At 51.4% G+C, this 16,313-nt stretch overlaps 3 protein-coding genes across 9 annotated transcripts in view; 2 read left to right on the top strand and 1 right to left on the bottom strand.

Moving 5' to 3' along the window:
* Positions 1–2,696, top strand: part of SLC1A1 (solute carrier family 1 member 1) — a 47,847-nt gene extending 45,151 nt beyond the window's left edge. The window contains exon 12 of the mRNA XM_039729816.1: positions 556–2,696. Within this exon, the coding sequence (XP_039585750.1) occupies positions 556–802 (247 nt within the window). The 3' untranslated portion in view covers positions 803–2,696. The remainder of the gene's footprint in view (positions 1–555) is intronic.
* Positions 1–16,313, bottom strand: part of LOC120512010 — a 31,255-nt gene that overhangs the window by 8,444 nt on the left and 6,498 nt on the right. The window lies entirely within an intron of this gene.
* LOC120512008 (glutamine-rich protein 2-like) lies at positions 2,842–12,952 on the top strand. Of its 4 annotated transcripts, XM_039729815.1 has the most exons (16): positions 2,842–6,040; positions 6,346–6,450; positions 6,673–6,777; positions 7,178–7,471; positions 7,589–7,680; positions 7,842–7,950; positions 8,107–8,274; positions 8,535–8,657; positions 8,857–8,919; positions 9,260–9,424; positions 9,584–9,702; positions 10,347–10,412; positions 10,716–10,817; positions 11,254–11,350; positions 11,523–11,616; positions 11,961–12,935. In XM_039729815.1, the coding sequence occupies exons 1-16, from the start codon at positions 5,696–5,698 to the stop codon at positions 12,008–12,010; spliced, it is 2,097 nt and encodes a 698-aa protein (XP_039585749.1). In that variant the 5' UTR covers positions 2,842–5,695; the 3' UTR covers positions 12,011–12,935. The 4 variants fall into 4 exon arrangements, 3 of the variants coding, with proteins under 3 accessions (XP_039585749.1, XP_039585748.1, XP_039585747.1); XR_005629904.1 differs by having other exon boundaries at positions 11,254–11,616; positions 11,961–12,952; XM_039729814.1 differs by having other exon boundaries at positions 11,523–12,932.

Genomic DNA, 16,313 nt, shown 5'->3' with positions numbered 1-16,313 from the left:
TATTCCTTTAAGTGACTTTTTTAGTAAAGGTTTGTCCTTCAGCCCTTTTTAATAAGGAGAAGATAGCAGAAGACAGGCCTTTCCCTTTTCCAGGTTTGGGCCAGAATACTGGACATACTGGGCTAGGTGCTCTTCTGGTGAGGACATGACTGTTAGAATGACAAAAGGCACAATGCAGACACTGCTGCTGCATTCTACAGTCTATCATTACAAAAGGGAACCAGCTTTGTAGTATACTTCAGCAGCCTGAGAGGTGATCCTTCCAACCTTTTGTAAGGCTATGCCATAGCAGTGGAATTGCTGCTCTAACAGACAAGTGACATGCAGTTTTGCATGTCCTATAATAATTTCTCATTAAAATTACTCCAGTCTTCTTCAAATACCTGTGGGTAAAATTCTGATTCTTGTTTTAAAAGACTATTTTCTTTTAATTGAATAATTACCTAAATCTGCACTGGGAAGAAAACAGTGCTGCATGAGCTAGAGTACCTTACTTTTACTAAAACAATTTTCTAAACAACTAATGATTTGTCTGTCAACTTTTTTGTTCCATAGGGATCGATTCAGAACAATGGTGAATGTCTTGGGAGACGCCTTTGGTACGGGAATAGTGGAGAAGCTCTCAAAAAAGGAGCTGGAGCAGATGGATGTCACCTCTGAAGTCAACATAGTCAATCCTTTTGCCTTGGAAACAGGAATACTTGATAATGATGAAACACAGGCCAAGAAATCTTACATCAATGGAGGCTTTGCTATAGATAAATCTGATACCATATCCTTCACACAAACATCCCAGTTCTAAAGCCAGTAGCTTTCAGATAAAACAGGAGCACTAAGGGACATGGCCATATGCAATATCTCAAAAAGCTTAAAGGAAACTGAGAATTAATTACATCTCACTTACATCTGATTTACCACACAGACTCTGATTCTCCTTACCATGCCCCTTCTCATCATCTCTCTCAACAGTATGAACTCACTATTGTTAGTCCTTACTGATAGGCTGAAGAAAAGACAGTTGTAAAATACTTTTTTTTTTAAGAATATATACTATTCCTAAGGCTGTGAAATGCCTCTCTGAAATCAGCATGCTCATAAATCGGTCATTAGCTGGGACAGCCAAATGTGTTTTACTCAGGATTAGCATAGCATTTTACACATCACCATATCACAAAGTACCTGTATGAAATCCCTTTTTACATCCTTGCCTTCTAAACAGGTTGCACAGTACTTGACAACTCCTGTAACTTGATCATTTGCCAAAATACTAATTTCTGCAGCTGAGGGGATACTACTTGCGTGATTCAGGAATAAACAGACCAGAAGGGCCTTGAGATAAGTACATTGTACTGTGAATAGGGTTTAGTTTTTATTCAATTGTGAAATAATTAGTCACTGAAAGAGGTCCAGTATTTATGTAGCTAAGTTTCCTCATACCTTTCACAGGTTTCTTCATACCTGTGAATGCAGGCCACTGGTATTGGCCTCCAGGTGTGAAATAAATTGCTCTGACTTGCTCTTCTGGCATTTGAAGAGTTTTTGTAAAATGATACTTTCCTATTTAGGTCAACTTTGATGGCCTCCTCGTATATTTCCTTCAGAAACAGAAGTACATTTTCTGTTGTCCATTTATGATTTTAACAAAATATTAGTCAGCCCAAGAGTAAGAAGAGGTCATGGAGACAAAAGTGCAGAGTGCAAATTCTAAATGTTTCTTCCTTGCAATAAAAACAGATAGACATATATATAAATACATATATCAAGAATATAGGAACAAGACCTTTCTCATAGAAAGAAGCCACTTTCACTAAACTTCTTACACAGACTGGTTGGGTTTTTTTGGCTCTTTGGTTTAGTTTGTCAATTGAACATGCAAGTTTATAGCTGCAACACCACTACAGTGCCAACCTGTCAGCTAAACTGTATCTTATGAACCATTTCTGGACCTAGAAAATCATGTCCTCAGGTGGCTTGCTGTAAGATAAGAAGTACCGAGAACTTCCTCATTAAAAATCTCCATTTTCTATAACATTTTATACAAGATTTCCATGGTGCAAAAATCACTCTTTCAAGGGAGGAGTTGCTGTAACAATTTTTTTTTCTGCCTTGCACATTGAAGTAGTTAGCCATTTTATATATAAATTAAAATGAAATCAATATACAATTATTTCTTTGTGAATAAGCTTGTGGTAAGCATAAAATCACATTCATTTGCTAATAAAATCCCTCCAAGTACCTGCAGTGTTATATACTCGATTCAATCCTACACTTTTGTATTTAGACAGACCAGAAGTGTGCCAAAGAGAACTGATTAAGAAGAAAATATTTACTGTAGATTTTGATAAATTGCACCTTAAATTAATGAGACATAATACTGTATTTAAATTTAACATCATAAACTATATGAAAACATTAATCTAAGTATTGGTAAATTTATACAATATAAAGAAAATATACAGATTGAGTAAATCAGTCTTTTACCTTTGCAGAAATAGTATGAGACAGTCTTTATTTGTGCAGCTTTGCTTATGGGAGGAAAAAGTCTAGTTTCCATGACTAGCCTATAATCTATGCCTTGTCTTTAACCAGCTTTTTAAGTCACCCTTTTATGATCACCTTATTATGTAGTCACCCTGTTAATGATGTACTGTGAAAAGTGTTCCTAATGTGTTACAAATAAATAATTTCTCTCTTTACTCTTGTTTTAGCCTACTACCATCTCCTTAAGAGTTCTTTCATCTATAACAAGAAAATCAAAGCCCATAAAATTCAGGATTTATGTTATTGTCTCTAGTGATTTAGCTGTAGTTTTGGCAAGAATTACTCTCTTCCTCCAATAAAGCAGATGCTTAAGAGGAGAGTGCTGAGATTGCAAGAAACCCCTCTAACTACAGATGATGACCTGGATTTGGACTATGCTATTATTAAACACACACTAAGCAGGTGATTGTTTACCTATAACTTATTTAACTGCTCAGATTCAACTGAGCAGGTGTTGATAGTACTACATCTACAACCAAGACACCAAAGCATATGCTGAAGATCCTCTTAAGTCCAAGGATGCTTTTCTTGACACAGTATTGCAAGGGTGTACCATCTATATATGTGGAAACACCCTGCTTGAGCAACATCTCCTCTTTTCCATAGTCTCCTGGTCTGGAAGATTTGGAGAGTGGTGAAGAATCACTGTTAGAAAGGCATCTGCAGATTTTGGCTCTTTACACCATGTTGTTATGTTCTTGTAGGGGTTTTGGGGCTGCAGAAGTTTATCACAGGATTGGACTCTGCATTTTGAATAGTGTTTGTGACTTTAATTTAATTTGACCTGGAGGACCAGGTTACCCACACACCCATCCTTGCTGAAATACTCAGGGACTTTTAGTTGACTCTTAACTCTGAACAAAGAAAGCACTTGCACATAAACATACACAGGTCTGTCAACACACACAGGCCAGCTATATCAGATCCACAAGACCTAAAATTGCATAAAAACCATCGTGACATATGCAATTCACTTGTTCTTTCATATTCTCTGATACGAACAGAAACTGACCAGTGTTGCATGGGCAGGCAGGAGGCAGCCAGTGGACTCCCATGCTGGGACACCCTGGGATCTCTGCCCTCATCCTGCCATCACCACACAAACCCCTTCTGCATCACTTGTCTCTCACAGGGTCAAGGTCTTCAAGGTGCTCGGTGACCTGCCCCAGAGCCATGGGGACCCTTACCCCATCTCAGGGTACTGCTCCTAGCTGTAGGAGGAGAGACCTCCAGTGGAGATGGGGACTTTCTGGGGACAAGGACCTCTTGGCGCTGGTATAGGATCCTCTGAGGTCAGGGACCTTCAGACTCTCAGGGGACATGTGATTTGAGGGTCATGGGCAGGCAACATCCTCACACTGAGGTGGCCCTGTTCCCAGCTCCATGGCCCTCTGCTTCCCCCAAATGAACCTGCTGTATCAGGGTCAGGGCCAGGGTGTTAGAATCACTTACAAGTTTCTCACCAGAGGAGAGGAGACTTATTTAAAATTTGAGCTGGAAAACCTGGTTATGTCAAAGCAGATCTTAGGCCCAGCTGCCTTCCCACTGCATGTCACCAGTGGCAGATGGACTAGTGGGAGCTCTGGGACTGAATGTATTGGAAGCACTAGGATGGAGGAGCTGGGCTGGCCGTGCTAGGAAGGACATGCTTGCTGGCAGCCTGAGAGGGCATTCTCATTGCATGTTCTCAGTGGGCACTGGTAGCACTGAGATGAGCTATACTGGGAGTCCTAGTGTAGGAGTACTGGCAGCACTGGGCTGAGGGTACCGGGACCACTGGGCCATACTGGAATGGGAGGCACTGGGGGCAATAGGAGCAGTGTGCTTTGGGGTGTGGTTTGGAGGCTGGATCTGCTAGGGCAGGCATTCTGGGGGAGTATTTGTGGTCCATGGTGGATATTTGAGGGTCATGAACTGGTTTTGGGAACTATTTTGGGGTCTAAGGATCATGGGGCAAAGGCTGCCCCACAGAGTGGCCTTCCCCCTCCATGTCTGAGCAGTGGAGGTGAAGCAGGTTTTGGAGTTCAATGTGATGCTGGAGTGGGAGTCCCCTCAGGATAACAGCAACTCCAAGGGCACCCACTGCACTGTGCAGAAGGTGATGGGGAAACCCCCACCCACTGCCCCCCAGCTGCCTCCCCTCAGAACCCCCAAATGATGCTTGGGTCCTCTTCTGGCTGTGCGGGGACAGCCTGGATGCCAGTGTTCCACTTCTGGCCTTGGGGGAACCCCAGACACGTGGGTCTCCTCCTGGCTGCTGGGGGCTACCCAGACATCTGTATCCCATCCTGGTCCGGGGGGCCATCTGGGCATCTGGGTCCTATCCAGAGGCCATCTCAGGGAAAGCACACCAAAATCTCTTTGAGGAGATGCCCAAATGCATGTCCCCTCCTGGTTGTGGTGGGCACCCCAAACACCTGGGAGTTTTGTGTTTTGGGGTGCCACCTGTGGTCTGTCTCGGAGAGCCCAAAGAGGGAGTGAGTGTGGACAAAACCACCTCTCTTTGCTGCCCCCACATCCAGCCTCCTGGGTCTTTCCAGGATTTTGAGACTGACCAGGTCCCTAACTCAGGCCATGTGTCCGTGTGTGTGTGTGTGTCCAGGCCTTCCACTGCAGCACTTGGCCCTTGCTCGGCCCCACGGCTGGAAGCACCGTGGCAGCTGAATCTCTGCCCTCAGCTGCGCTGTACCGCGGCAGCCCAAGCGGGGACGACACCTGAGGGCACGGAGGGCCTTGGGGTACCCCCAGAGCTGTCCTCCCAGCCCGAGGCAGAACGCAGGTGGAGATCAAGGAGAACAAGGGAATTTTTGGGGTTCCTAACCACATGTTCCCCCAATCCAAGTGGCTGAGGGAAAAGGGGGCCATCAGGGAGGACCCCTTCAGCCAGGCGTCCCTGGCCCGGCACAGCTGCAAACATGGGACTCGATGAGAGTAAGAAGTCCCTCCCAAGCCGGCCTCTCCATGACTCCGGCACCGCCAGGGCCAGGCGTTACCCGGCAACAAGCGACACCACAAACACAGGCACGTGCCGCGGGGCTCGGGAAGGCAGAGGAAGAGCAGGAAGGAGGCTGCCGGCTGCCCACATTCCCAGCTGCGGCTTCCTTCCGAGCGCGGAGGACGGACAGGTGCCGAGTTTCCGGGCAGGGCAGCAGCCATGGTCTCAGTCAGCCTGTTACAGCTGCTGGATGACGCCATCGGGAAGCCCGAAGTCAATATCAACTTGGAGGCGCTCCGCAGACTGCTGGAGGTCATTGTGGAACACCTGAGCCTGCTGGGTCTGCAGGACGCGGTTCCCGAGGCGGGGGCCCAGGAGGCCGCGCCCGGCCCGCAGGAGGAGGAGGGGGCGCGGGGCGCGGGGCAGCGCTCCGGGCCGCCGGGGGAGCCGCCGCCCGGCCAGGATGAGCTGCAGGAGACCAGGAGCCGCTCTCCTGTCACCTCGGTGGCTGCCGACGAGGGACAGATGGAGAAGATTGAAGCCAAAGAGAGTGGCATCTCCAAGGTAGTGGCTTTTCCCACCCCCCTCGGTGCCCCCCCCAGGACGCCCCCTCCTCTGGGGTCTGTGCCCTTATACGAAGGTTTGCTTGAAGCCCAAGCTCCGAGCAGCATGTTGACTTTCTTTGTGGGAAAGGGGGGAGATTTGGAGAGAAAATCTGGGGCTGAAACACTGCTCTGGGCGCTTTAGGTCCTTCCCATGTTGGGTCTCTTCCTGCTGACCCAGGGTGTGCCACAGGCTCCCAGGACAGGAGTGGGAGTCTCTGGGGAGCTGCTGGCCTGGGGCTCACCTCCACCACCTGTCTCTCCTAGGCCACTGCTCTCTCCCAGGAGTCCCACCGGGAGATGGCTGGGATTAAGACCATACAGCTCAGCATGGGAAAGGAAATCCAGAGGATTAAGGAGTCACTTGGCCAGGTGAGCTGCCACCATCAGCATGTTGCAGGTGTGAGACAGCAGCCAGTGACCTCCCTGTGCACCGGAGGTTCAGCTGCATCCAGCCATGCCAGAGGAATGGAGAGTGCAGCCCACAGTGCCCAGCTATCTGGCTGTGCTCCACAGACCATGGTGCAGGCAAAGGTCCTGCAGGTCCCCAGGGACCCTCCCCTGAGGTTCATCCCCCCTATCCTCCTCTTCTAGACCACGGATCTCTGCAAGGATCTCTGTAAGGAGATCAATGAGATGAAAGCCACACAGTCCCGCATGGGAAAAGGCATCCGGATGATCCAGGAAGCACTTGGCCAGGTGAGCTGTTGCCTTTGGGATGGAATTGGGCCTCCCTGCCTCTCAAGACCTTGCCCTGTGTCCGTGGGTGTCACTCACTGTGAAGGTCACTGGGATGGAAGAGTGGGAAGGATGTCCTGTGAGGGAAGCATAGAAACTCAGCCTTGCCCACTAGGAGGCCCCCACCTCTGCCTGCAGATCAGTGTGGTAGTAGATGTCACTGCCTGCCTCAGCCACAGGGTTGCTGAGGCCCTTTGAACTAAGCAGCCCTGAAAAAAGGGAAAATGGGGAAGGAAAGAAGGTAAAGATCTACCAGTGCTTGGCAGCCACATCCCACCAAGAGTCTCTCTGGCTTGGATGCAAGATCACTTGTGGATGCTCCTGGGTTCTGACTGCAATCCATCTTCTCACTCCACTCCAGAGGAGCCTCCAGGATGCTGCTGGCCAGCCACTGGTCCTCCACGACCAGCCTGCCCCTGCCAAGCCCCACACCTCGGACATGGACAAGCTAGGGCAGAGCCCTGGTACCCAGAGCACCACCCCTGGGATGCAGACAGGGACCCCCAGTGCCCAAAGTGGCACCACTGGGACACAGCCTGGTTTCCAAGCAGGCCTTCCAGCTATGGAGAGCATCCTCAGAGACCTGTCTGAGCTCCAGGGCCAGATGTCCTCCCTGCAGAACCTGGTCCAAGACCTGCAGGGTGAGAAGGAGAAGGTAAGCCAATAGCAGTCCCTAAGGGGGCTGCAAGGATGCCAGGGAGAGTTGGTAGAGAGGAGGCAAGCAAAGATCATGGGGTCCATGCCCTGACTCTGCCACTACCACCCTTCCCAGATCAGACAGCTGCAGGATACCCTTGGAAAGCTGGGTGTGACGGTAGCCGAGCGCAAAGTGGATGGCACCAACGAGATCCCCCTGCAGCTGGAGTAAGAGGATGGGAAGAGGATTTTGTATCCTATGGGGCTGCAGGGGAGCTGGGAGGTATGGGGGGTGGCAATCCAGGAGCATCGGGTTTGGGGAGCAAAGCTCACCTTCCAGGTGGCCTTGTGGAGGCTCAGCCTGCCTGTTTCCTCATCTTGTTGGCTAGGCCTGCGCTGCTGGAGATTAAGCAGGAGCAGAAGGAGCTGAGAGAGGAGCAGAATATTACCAAGGCCACACTGAAGCAGCTGGTCACAGCTGACCAGCTTCAGGAGCAGGTGAGGTTTGGAGGCAGCACTCCAACTGTTGTCTTGCATGGCAGGCTGCTCCTTGTGGGGTTCCTGGCCACATTCCCTGCCTGGTCAGGGCCATCTGGGCACCAGATGGCTGCATCCATTCTGTCTCAAGATCTATTCCTTCTCCCCTTTCTGCAGCTGAATGAGTTGAGGGCAGTGATGGGAACTGCAAGGCAGCAGCAGGGAGAGTCACGCTTGGACAACAAGCTTGTGAGGAAGCTCCTACACCGCTGTGAAAGGCTCCAGCATCAGGTGGACTCCCTGGTGCCACAGCAGCTGCAGAGGTCACTGCCAGAGAAGACCCAGGTGGGAAACTGGCAACAAGGAGCTGGGGCTTGGGAGGCTGTATCAGGAGCCTCTGTCTGTGCTCACTGTAATGTAGAGCAGCCCCTTGCTAACCCCCCAGGTTGGCTTGGACGGGTTGGCAGTATGGCAGGAAATTAAAGCCTTGATACAAATGTCCAGCTGGCACTGAGTGCTCATGGCCAAGTAACCCAGATCTGTCCTTGAGGGCAGGCAGATACTCCTTGCATGACATCATCTTGTCATCTTTCTCCCTGGAGCAGGATGAGGAGCTGCTAAAGAGCATCCAGGCCACCGTTGTGCGGGTGGAAGGGGACTGCGAGCAGCTGGGCTATGTCACGGGGAGCCTCCGGGATGACCATCGCCAGCATCAGAAAGATATCGAGGTTGGTGGCTGGACCCCCACAGGGTCAAAGTATCCCCCAGGCACACCAAGGATGGTCTGATCACACAGAGGTCTGATCCCCTGCCCACCTGCTTGCAAGCCCTTTGTTGGTTCAAATGGCCTTTCCCAAAGAGCATTGGCTGGCCAGAACACAGCTCTGACCCTGCTGTGGTGTCATGAGATGCTTTCTGTATTTGTAGGCTCTGTTCCGGTCCCTGGAGGGTCTCGAGAAGAAAGCAGACAAGGAGGACCTGCTGCTGCTGGTATGGTCTTGAGAGGTCCATCTTCAGCCCAAGGGATCTGGGGCAGGGTGGCAAATGCCCTCTGCCCTCTGGGCGTGCAGTGGCAAAACTGGCCTGGATGGGGAAGGGGGAGGGTGTGAGTACTTCCAGACTGGCTGCAGAACCCTTGCCAGGTCCCTCTGTCTCCCTCTTTAAGTCCCTTTGACCCCATGGGGGTGATGGGGTAAGCAGGCCACACAGCCCTGAAAAGGGCAGGATGGCCCCCCAGGAACATTTCTGCCTCTATCCCCAACACATGCTGGCCCTGCCTCTTGTACCTCTGCCCTGTCTCCACCGCTCTCCTGTCTTTCCTCCCTGCTAGAAAGTGGACAAAGCTGCCCTGGGCAGCAAAGTCAGTTGTGCCCATTTTGATGAAAGCATGGAGCGTGTGGAGGAGAGGATGCGGGAGTTGCTGAGACGGGTGATGGGTCAGGAGCAGCGCTGGCAGGAGGCCCAGCAGCAGTTCAGTGATGCCCTGGACTCCAAGGTGAGGGGTGCCTTATGCTCACGGTACAAAACTGGCTCCCTGGGGGCTTTGCAGCCCAAGGCAGCCTCCCTCTGAGGCTCCCCACTCTGCTGGCTTTTCCCTGTGGACTACCATGTTCCAGCCTGGAGCACCTGGTTAAGGGTGTGCATCTGTCCACAGCTGGATCGCCTGGAGCTTGGGCCTTTCCAGAAGCAGCTAGAGGATACGTGGGCAAAGATCATTAAGGATCTCAAGGATGAGTTGACAGTAGAGATTGATGACGCTGCTGGAATTAAGCAGTGAGTGCAGTGGGATGGTACTGGCTTTGGCAACAGCACTGGCCTCATTCTTTCCTGTGTGGTACCCTGGCATCAGAAAAATGTAGCAAACAAACTCCAGGAATGCTGACAAAGCAGCTACACCTTCTTCACCCATCAGTATCAGGTTCCCTACATCAAAGGAGGCACAAGAATGGGAATCTGCAAAATGGAGTTTTCCAAACCAGAACTGGGTGTGGGTGCAGAGGTTCAAGGATGGAGAACAGAAGGTTGTTTGCCTGGGCAAGGGTGCAACACATGGTGCCACAAGCCTCAGTCATGATCTGCCCACCTTGGCAAGATGCAGGGGAGTTGTGAGCACTGACAAGGCGATGACACTGGGGCAAGGGCTTGTTTGGATAGCGCTGTGGGTGCCTGAACCCTTCCCCTCATATCCCTGCCTGCTCTGGGCAGCTATGGGCCACAGCCACAGTTCAGCAGTTCCAGTGCTGCCAAGGCAAGCTTATCTCCTTGTCCCCTTGGGTGGGAAGAAAACCAGCCACAACTCCCCCTGCGAACATGGAGGCTCCCTGCAGCAATGCGCCTGGCACCTGTTGCTGCCTGTGAGCTGCTGGCTGTGTGCACTGCAGCCCTGTCAGAAGCTCACCCAGCCCTTTCTCCCTTAGGCAGCTGCTGGTCCCATTCAAGTGCCTGTCCTGCGACCGGCAGCTCAACGTGCAGGTGCCTGGCGCGTGAGTAGCACCCTGCCCCGGTATATTGGGGGCTGCCTGGGTGGGACAGGGGATGGCTGCTGGTGGTGCCCTGCTGTCTCAGGCACAGGGGTTAGACTCTCCTGAGGGGTCTGGAGGGTCTGACTCTGCTGAGCTCCCTCTGAAGTCTTTCAGATGTGGAGTGTTCCCTCCACAAACACCTCCCTGAGGGCAGCAGGCAGAGGGGTGCTGTGGGGTACAAGCCTATAGGTTTTGGTGCGCTGCCCCAAGCTGGGGTGGCTCACTTGTCCCTTGTCACCCACCCACGGCCCCTGCCCTCCCCAGGCACATTGACGCACTGCCGCTCTTTCCACCGCTGCCCGGCAGCCACGCTGCACACCCCCCTACCATCACCACCGAGGAGCAAGCACAACAGCATGGTCACAGGTAGGGGACATGGGGACCCATCTGGCATGCCGGGATAGTCCTGACTTGGCAAGGAAGATCTCTGTCCTGAATGGGGGGCAGAGGGGGCCAGGGGGCCTGGGCAGGGTAGGGTAGGGGAGCAGAGGGGCCCACAGAGGGTGAGCTGTACTTGTCCCAGGTGTCTGGGCTTTTAAAGCCCCTCCTGCCCCGCTCAAGCCCTGGTCTCAGTGGCACTGAAGCCACATATTGTCGGTTGTATCTGGTCACAGCCTGACCTCAGGCCTGGCGGGGACTCAGCAGAGTGGGACAGGCATGGGTTTCCTGCAGCAGTTGTAGAGGAGTCAGCAGGGACATGTGTCAGTAGGGAGCACACTCTGCCCCCGTCTCTGGCACAGTGGGATGAAGCCCAGGGTACCACAGTGCTGGACAATGAGCATCTCCATGCCCCATCCCTCAGGAAGCTGGTCAATAGCAAGTTCCTCAAGTCACAGAGCTGCAAGGGTCGGGACACATCTAATGCACTGCTCAAGGGTGAACTACACCTCTCCAAAAAGGTAAGCATTGTGAAGGGAAGAACGTCAGGGAGGAACAAGGCTGGGATAGAGATGCAGAGCATCTCTGAAAGCCACCCTACCTCAGTTTTCTCAAGGAGAGATGGGTGGGGAGTGTTGCTTGGGAGTGCTGAATTGAGCCCCACATTGCAGCCAGGCATTCTCTCCTTTCCAGCCTGGCGTGACTGAGCTGCTGGGCACAGATGACTGCGTGGATCAAGGTCAGGAGCACGGGCCTGAAGTGGCAAAGAGGGCACAGGATAAGCTGGGTATGGCCTGTCAGGACACCAGTGCTAGGGGGAGAGAGCACCAGCTCTTTGCTGGTGATGGGTGAGCAGAGCTCTGTCTGCACACCTGGGCAGGTGCAGGGAGGGTCTGGGGTCTGGGGCAGGCTGAGGAGGGGTGGAAGCAGGATGGAGGGGGGTGACTGGCAGATGGGACAACTGGTCCTCGGGTGTGTTCAAGACAGAGTGCAGCATGGGGATGGCCCTGGCCAGTGTGGGAAAACAGCCCATGTGTTGGAAGGCAGGGGCCAATACCCTGTCCCTGAGGGTCTTTGGCCATGCAGATGCCCTTGGGCTTCAGGGAGCTTAGCTCTGTCCTTCATGCCCAGGCCCCACCACCTTAGTAGAGCACCAGCCAGCTTCAGACCTCAAACACTGATCCCGGGCACTGCAGCATTTGCTGCAAATCCAGTCCCCCTGGATGGAACCAGCAGCCAGGCAGCTAGCTTTGACTGGATGTTTGGAGTCCTGCATGAAGAAAAGACCGGGACAGCTGCCCAAAGGGATTTCTTTTCAAGTTAATAAAAAAATTTTAACCTGCTGTGTTTGAGGTATTCTAAGCAAGACTGATTTCAAAACTATCCCCTCGCTTCAGAGCTGCCGCCCTAAAGCTGGACAGGTGCCACAGGGAAGGGCGAAGTTTTGGTGGGGACAGGAGCAGCAGAGCTTGGGGTGAGGCCCTAGACTGGGTCATGTGGGTATATGGGAGGTGTCCCTGAGCCAGGCAGAGGGGCTGGGGTTGCCCCAACCCATGGGCTGTGGAGGTGCAAAAGGTGTAGTCCCTGGGTTGTCCCCCCACCCATGCTGCTGGTGCCCCTGAACTGAGCTTTGGCGAGGCTGCAGCAGCACCACACATCTAGGGGGAGCTTGAGATGAGCCCGAGCAGCACTGCTCCCTCTCCCGCATCAGGCTCAGGGCAGGGTTTAATATCATCATCACCATCATCCATGATTTACACTCTGGGTGAGGAGTGAGCTGGAGCACCTCCTCGGGGCCTGGAAACCAGAGTGCGCCTTCCTGACTCTCCTCCCAGGACACTGCATTCACAGCATTATCCTATTATCACAATGGGCTTGGACCTGCTTTGAGCTATCAGTGTCCTCCTGCTTCTTGGCACCATTATTTTATGGCCAGTCACCTGCTGGTCAAACAAAAGTGCCAGTATAAAGAAGGTTCATTCTTCCCCTGGGCTGACTGTTGAGTACAGACATGAGAGTGGTGAACTGTGGCCCCAGAGTGTGCAGCAAAAGTGTGCAGGGGGAGCAGAGGGTCATGGAGCTGGCTACGGGCCCACCTCAACATGGGTACATCACCCACCCCTGACCTGCAATACTGTATGTCATCTGCGTGCCTCAGAGCCCCCCGACCTCCCTGGATCCCCAGCCAGCCCCAGAGGTCCCTTTCCCCCCAAGTCCTCAACCACCCATCCTAGATGTCTTTGTTCTCACAGATCAATTTCTCCCTGAATATCCTCACCTCTGGCTGTCCCCATTCCCTGGAGGGTCCCACCTGGGGCAGCACTGCAGTGTGGCTCAAAACCACCTTGTTTAAGACACCCGTCCCAGGTTATGAGTGACACAGTAAATCACTGAGCTCATACTTTTTTTTTGGAGTTTGGTGAGTTTTTGTGTGGAGGATTTGGGTGAGCAGCAAAGCACAGCTGGCTCACCATAGCTCCAGGGGGAAATTCCTCCATGGGGGAAATTCCTCCATGTGGGAAATTCACCATAGCTCCAGGGGGACCATAGCTCCAGGGGGAAATTCCTCCATGTGGGAAATTCGGGTCTAAAGCATGGGTCCATACAGAGTGACTATTTTACAGAATAGAAGGCAAAAACTAAAAACTAACCCAAAATTCAGATCTCTTTTGCTTAACCCAGCTATCAGCTCTATTTGTGCTGCTGAGGCCCTATAATGCACTATAGTGTTTCATCCTCTGTTTTAAAAGGCTCCTTTTAGCTTAAATAAACCTTCAGATGTGGCTTTTTGGAGGGGATTTTGAGCAATGACGGGACTTGGAGGAAGAAACATCCTGCTTTGCTTCATTCTGGGGAGAAAAAGCCTCTTCTCAGAGCAGGAGAAATTACAAAATGGAAAAAAATTAAATGAAATTATGACATTTTATCCCAACAAACTGGGTAGGAAGAGGGGAAAAGGCCCCTGGAGCGGGGAACTGGGCAAAGTGGTGACACATGAAAAACTTAAGCCTCCGCTCCCTCCAAGCAGCATATAGGTTAATTCTGGAAGGGTTTAGGGATATTTTTGGAGCTGTTTCTTCCCCATGTCCACTGCTAGTGCTGAAAACAAGTCTTATTTTCTCTTAAAAGGGGGCAGTCTTCTCAAAAACAAAGGGATTGGAGGGTCTATCAACCCCCAAGAAAAACAAAGGGGTTGGGGAGCACATTCTCCTCAAGGCAGCAGTGCAGAGGTCACCATTTCTTTAACAAGTTCCTCCCTAATTTGGGGATTTCTTCCCTGTGGGCATTGTTTCAAGGTGGAAAATCCCCATCTCCCACTGCTCCCTTGGGGAGCAAACGTACCCAAAACCAGATGATTAAAAACACAGACACAGCCCTAGTTTGCACTGGAGCTGTATTTTCTGCCTTCTGGATGTAACAAGCTGCTGATTTTAAAAAGTGCCTTTTGATCTCCGTTTTTTAAAGCACCTACCAACACCAACAAATTATTAACAGTTGATAAAAAGTTGAACAGTTGTAAACCCATCCCCAAAATCCACCTCTTTCCACTTACAATGGACCTCAGTGAGGAGTAGGAGAAGATTAGCACCCTGGAGGGCTGCAGTCCTCACTCAGGTTTGCCCCTCCATGCCTGCTGCACTTCCCTTGGATGCACAGTTCCCACTCGGTCTGATCCTGAGGTGTCAGTGGAAAAGGGACAGCATGGGGAGAAGCAGGAGGCAATGGCTAAAACTCCCCTCTGGGAATGCTCATCCTCAAGCCCCAAACCCCCACAAATGTACCCTGAGCCCCAGCTTTGTGGGAAAAAACTTCAGCCCCTGGGTAGAAAAAACTTCCACCCTTGGGTGGAAAAAAATCCCTTCAGCTACTCCCCACAGCCTCTTTCATGCGCTGTTATGAGGTGTGCCTGTCACTCAGGGGGGTTTTGGGGTCCAAGGGTCCATGTGGGAGGGCTGCAAGGTGCATCTGCTGGCACTGCTCAAGGACTAGGGGCTGTGCACCCTCCACACCCAACCGTCTGCCCTCCCAGCCACTGACAGGACACTGTTGAACTGTCCTTGAGGAAGAAGAGGCTGATTTCCTTGCCACCCCAATGCTGGAGAGCCAGCTGTGGGGCTGATGAGTTACACAAAAAGGTAGGGGTTTTTGTTGTTTGTTTTTTGCATGGAGTTGCAAATTAAATATCCATAAAGCTTTTTAGATGAAAAGTGGATGGAGTGTTGGAAGCTCATCTGTTGGAGCAGGATGCTGCAAAGAAGTGCTTTGCTTTACACACCACTGGACCTTGTCTTTCAAGGAAAGACCAACCTCACCACGAGTCAAACAGGGAAAAAACTAATTATACAGCTGAGCAGGGCTGTAATGTGGGTTCAGCTGTGACCTGTGTTTTGTCAGGGCCCTTGTCTAAAATTAGGGTCCCGAAGATAGAAGTTGCTGCCTTTCCTGGTAACTCCTCCTCTTCCTCAGACCAAGGTGAAGAGTGCATGTGGATGGGGAGGCAATTCTGGCAGCAGAGGACTGGGACTGCAAGAGGCAGAGACCTGCCCAGTCATGTCTGGGCTTGCTGATAACAGCACTTTATCACATGGTTGAACCCTAACAACAACCTTCTGCTGCTTCAAGATACCGGTTCATTCAGTTTTGTTCCTTTTCTATTCACTTGTGAAATGGGGGATGAAATTCTCTCTGTGGCTTCTCTCCCTGCTCACATCCTGGCAATGAATACAAAGCCCTGAAAAGGCCCAATCCTGAGTGATCCTGGGAGCCGTGAAACATGGTTTTAACCCACTTCTCCTAAATTCTCTACAAAGTAGAAAAGTTTCCACTTGCAAAACCTTATTATGAGACATCTAGCAGCACCAGCAAAGCCCATTTTCTTCCTCAAGGTGAGTTTTCAAAAATTTTTTAGGGACATTCTCCCTGTTTTTGTGGTCCATGCTTCCACTGGAAAACAGCTGAGGAACCAAAAATACCTGTGTTCTCTTACTGAGAAGCAAAAGAGTGAAATATGATTGTTAAATTAGATGTTATAAGGAAAATTAAATGGGGCTGGGGGGTGTGGGGCTGTTTGTTGTTGAGTGGAGTGTTTGCTGGGGTGGTGGAAGTGTTTGCATTTGGGAGGTTCATAGTAGATTTTTGGGGAACTCAGGGACAGAGGGCAAAGCTGGCTCCTCGTCCAGTAGGAGCAGTGGCCAGAGTCATTCACCTGCAAAAGTGGGTGGAGGAAAGGCAAAGACTTCAATCTATCACCATCACGGAAAGCCACCCACCTGCCAGCGTAATCCACAGCCATCTCGATGCAAGGCACCGTGTGGTTGTGGGGCAGAGACATGGGGCTGGGCCAGGTGAGAGCCTGCAGCTGCCCCAGCACTGCCTCACAGCCCAAACCCAAGCCCCTTCCAGGCTGAGACCGAAGCAGCCCTTATGGGACACCAATTCCCAAGCCATTCCCAGTGCCCAGTCAGGACCGGGACAAACCTTCAT

This window comes from Passer montanus, unplaced genomic scaffold (genome assembly GCF_014805655.1).
Source record: "Passer montanus isolate IOZ18808 unplaced genomic scaffold, ASM1480565v1 scaffold7, whole genome shotgun sequence".
In the NCBI taxonomy this organism is placed as follows: domain Eukaryota; kingdom Metazoa; phylum Chordata; class Aves; order Passeriformes; family Passeridae; genus Passer; species Passer montanus.
Note: the sequence above shows the minus strand (reverse complement) of the source record. Positions and strands in the feature narration are given on the sequence as shown.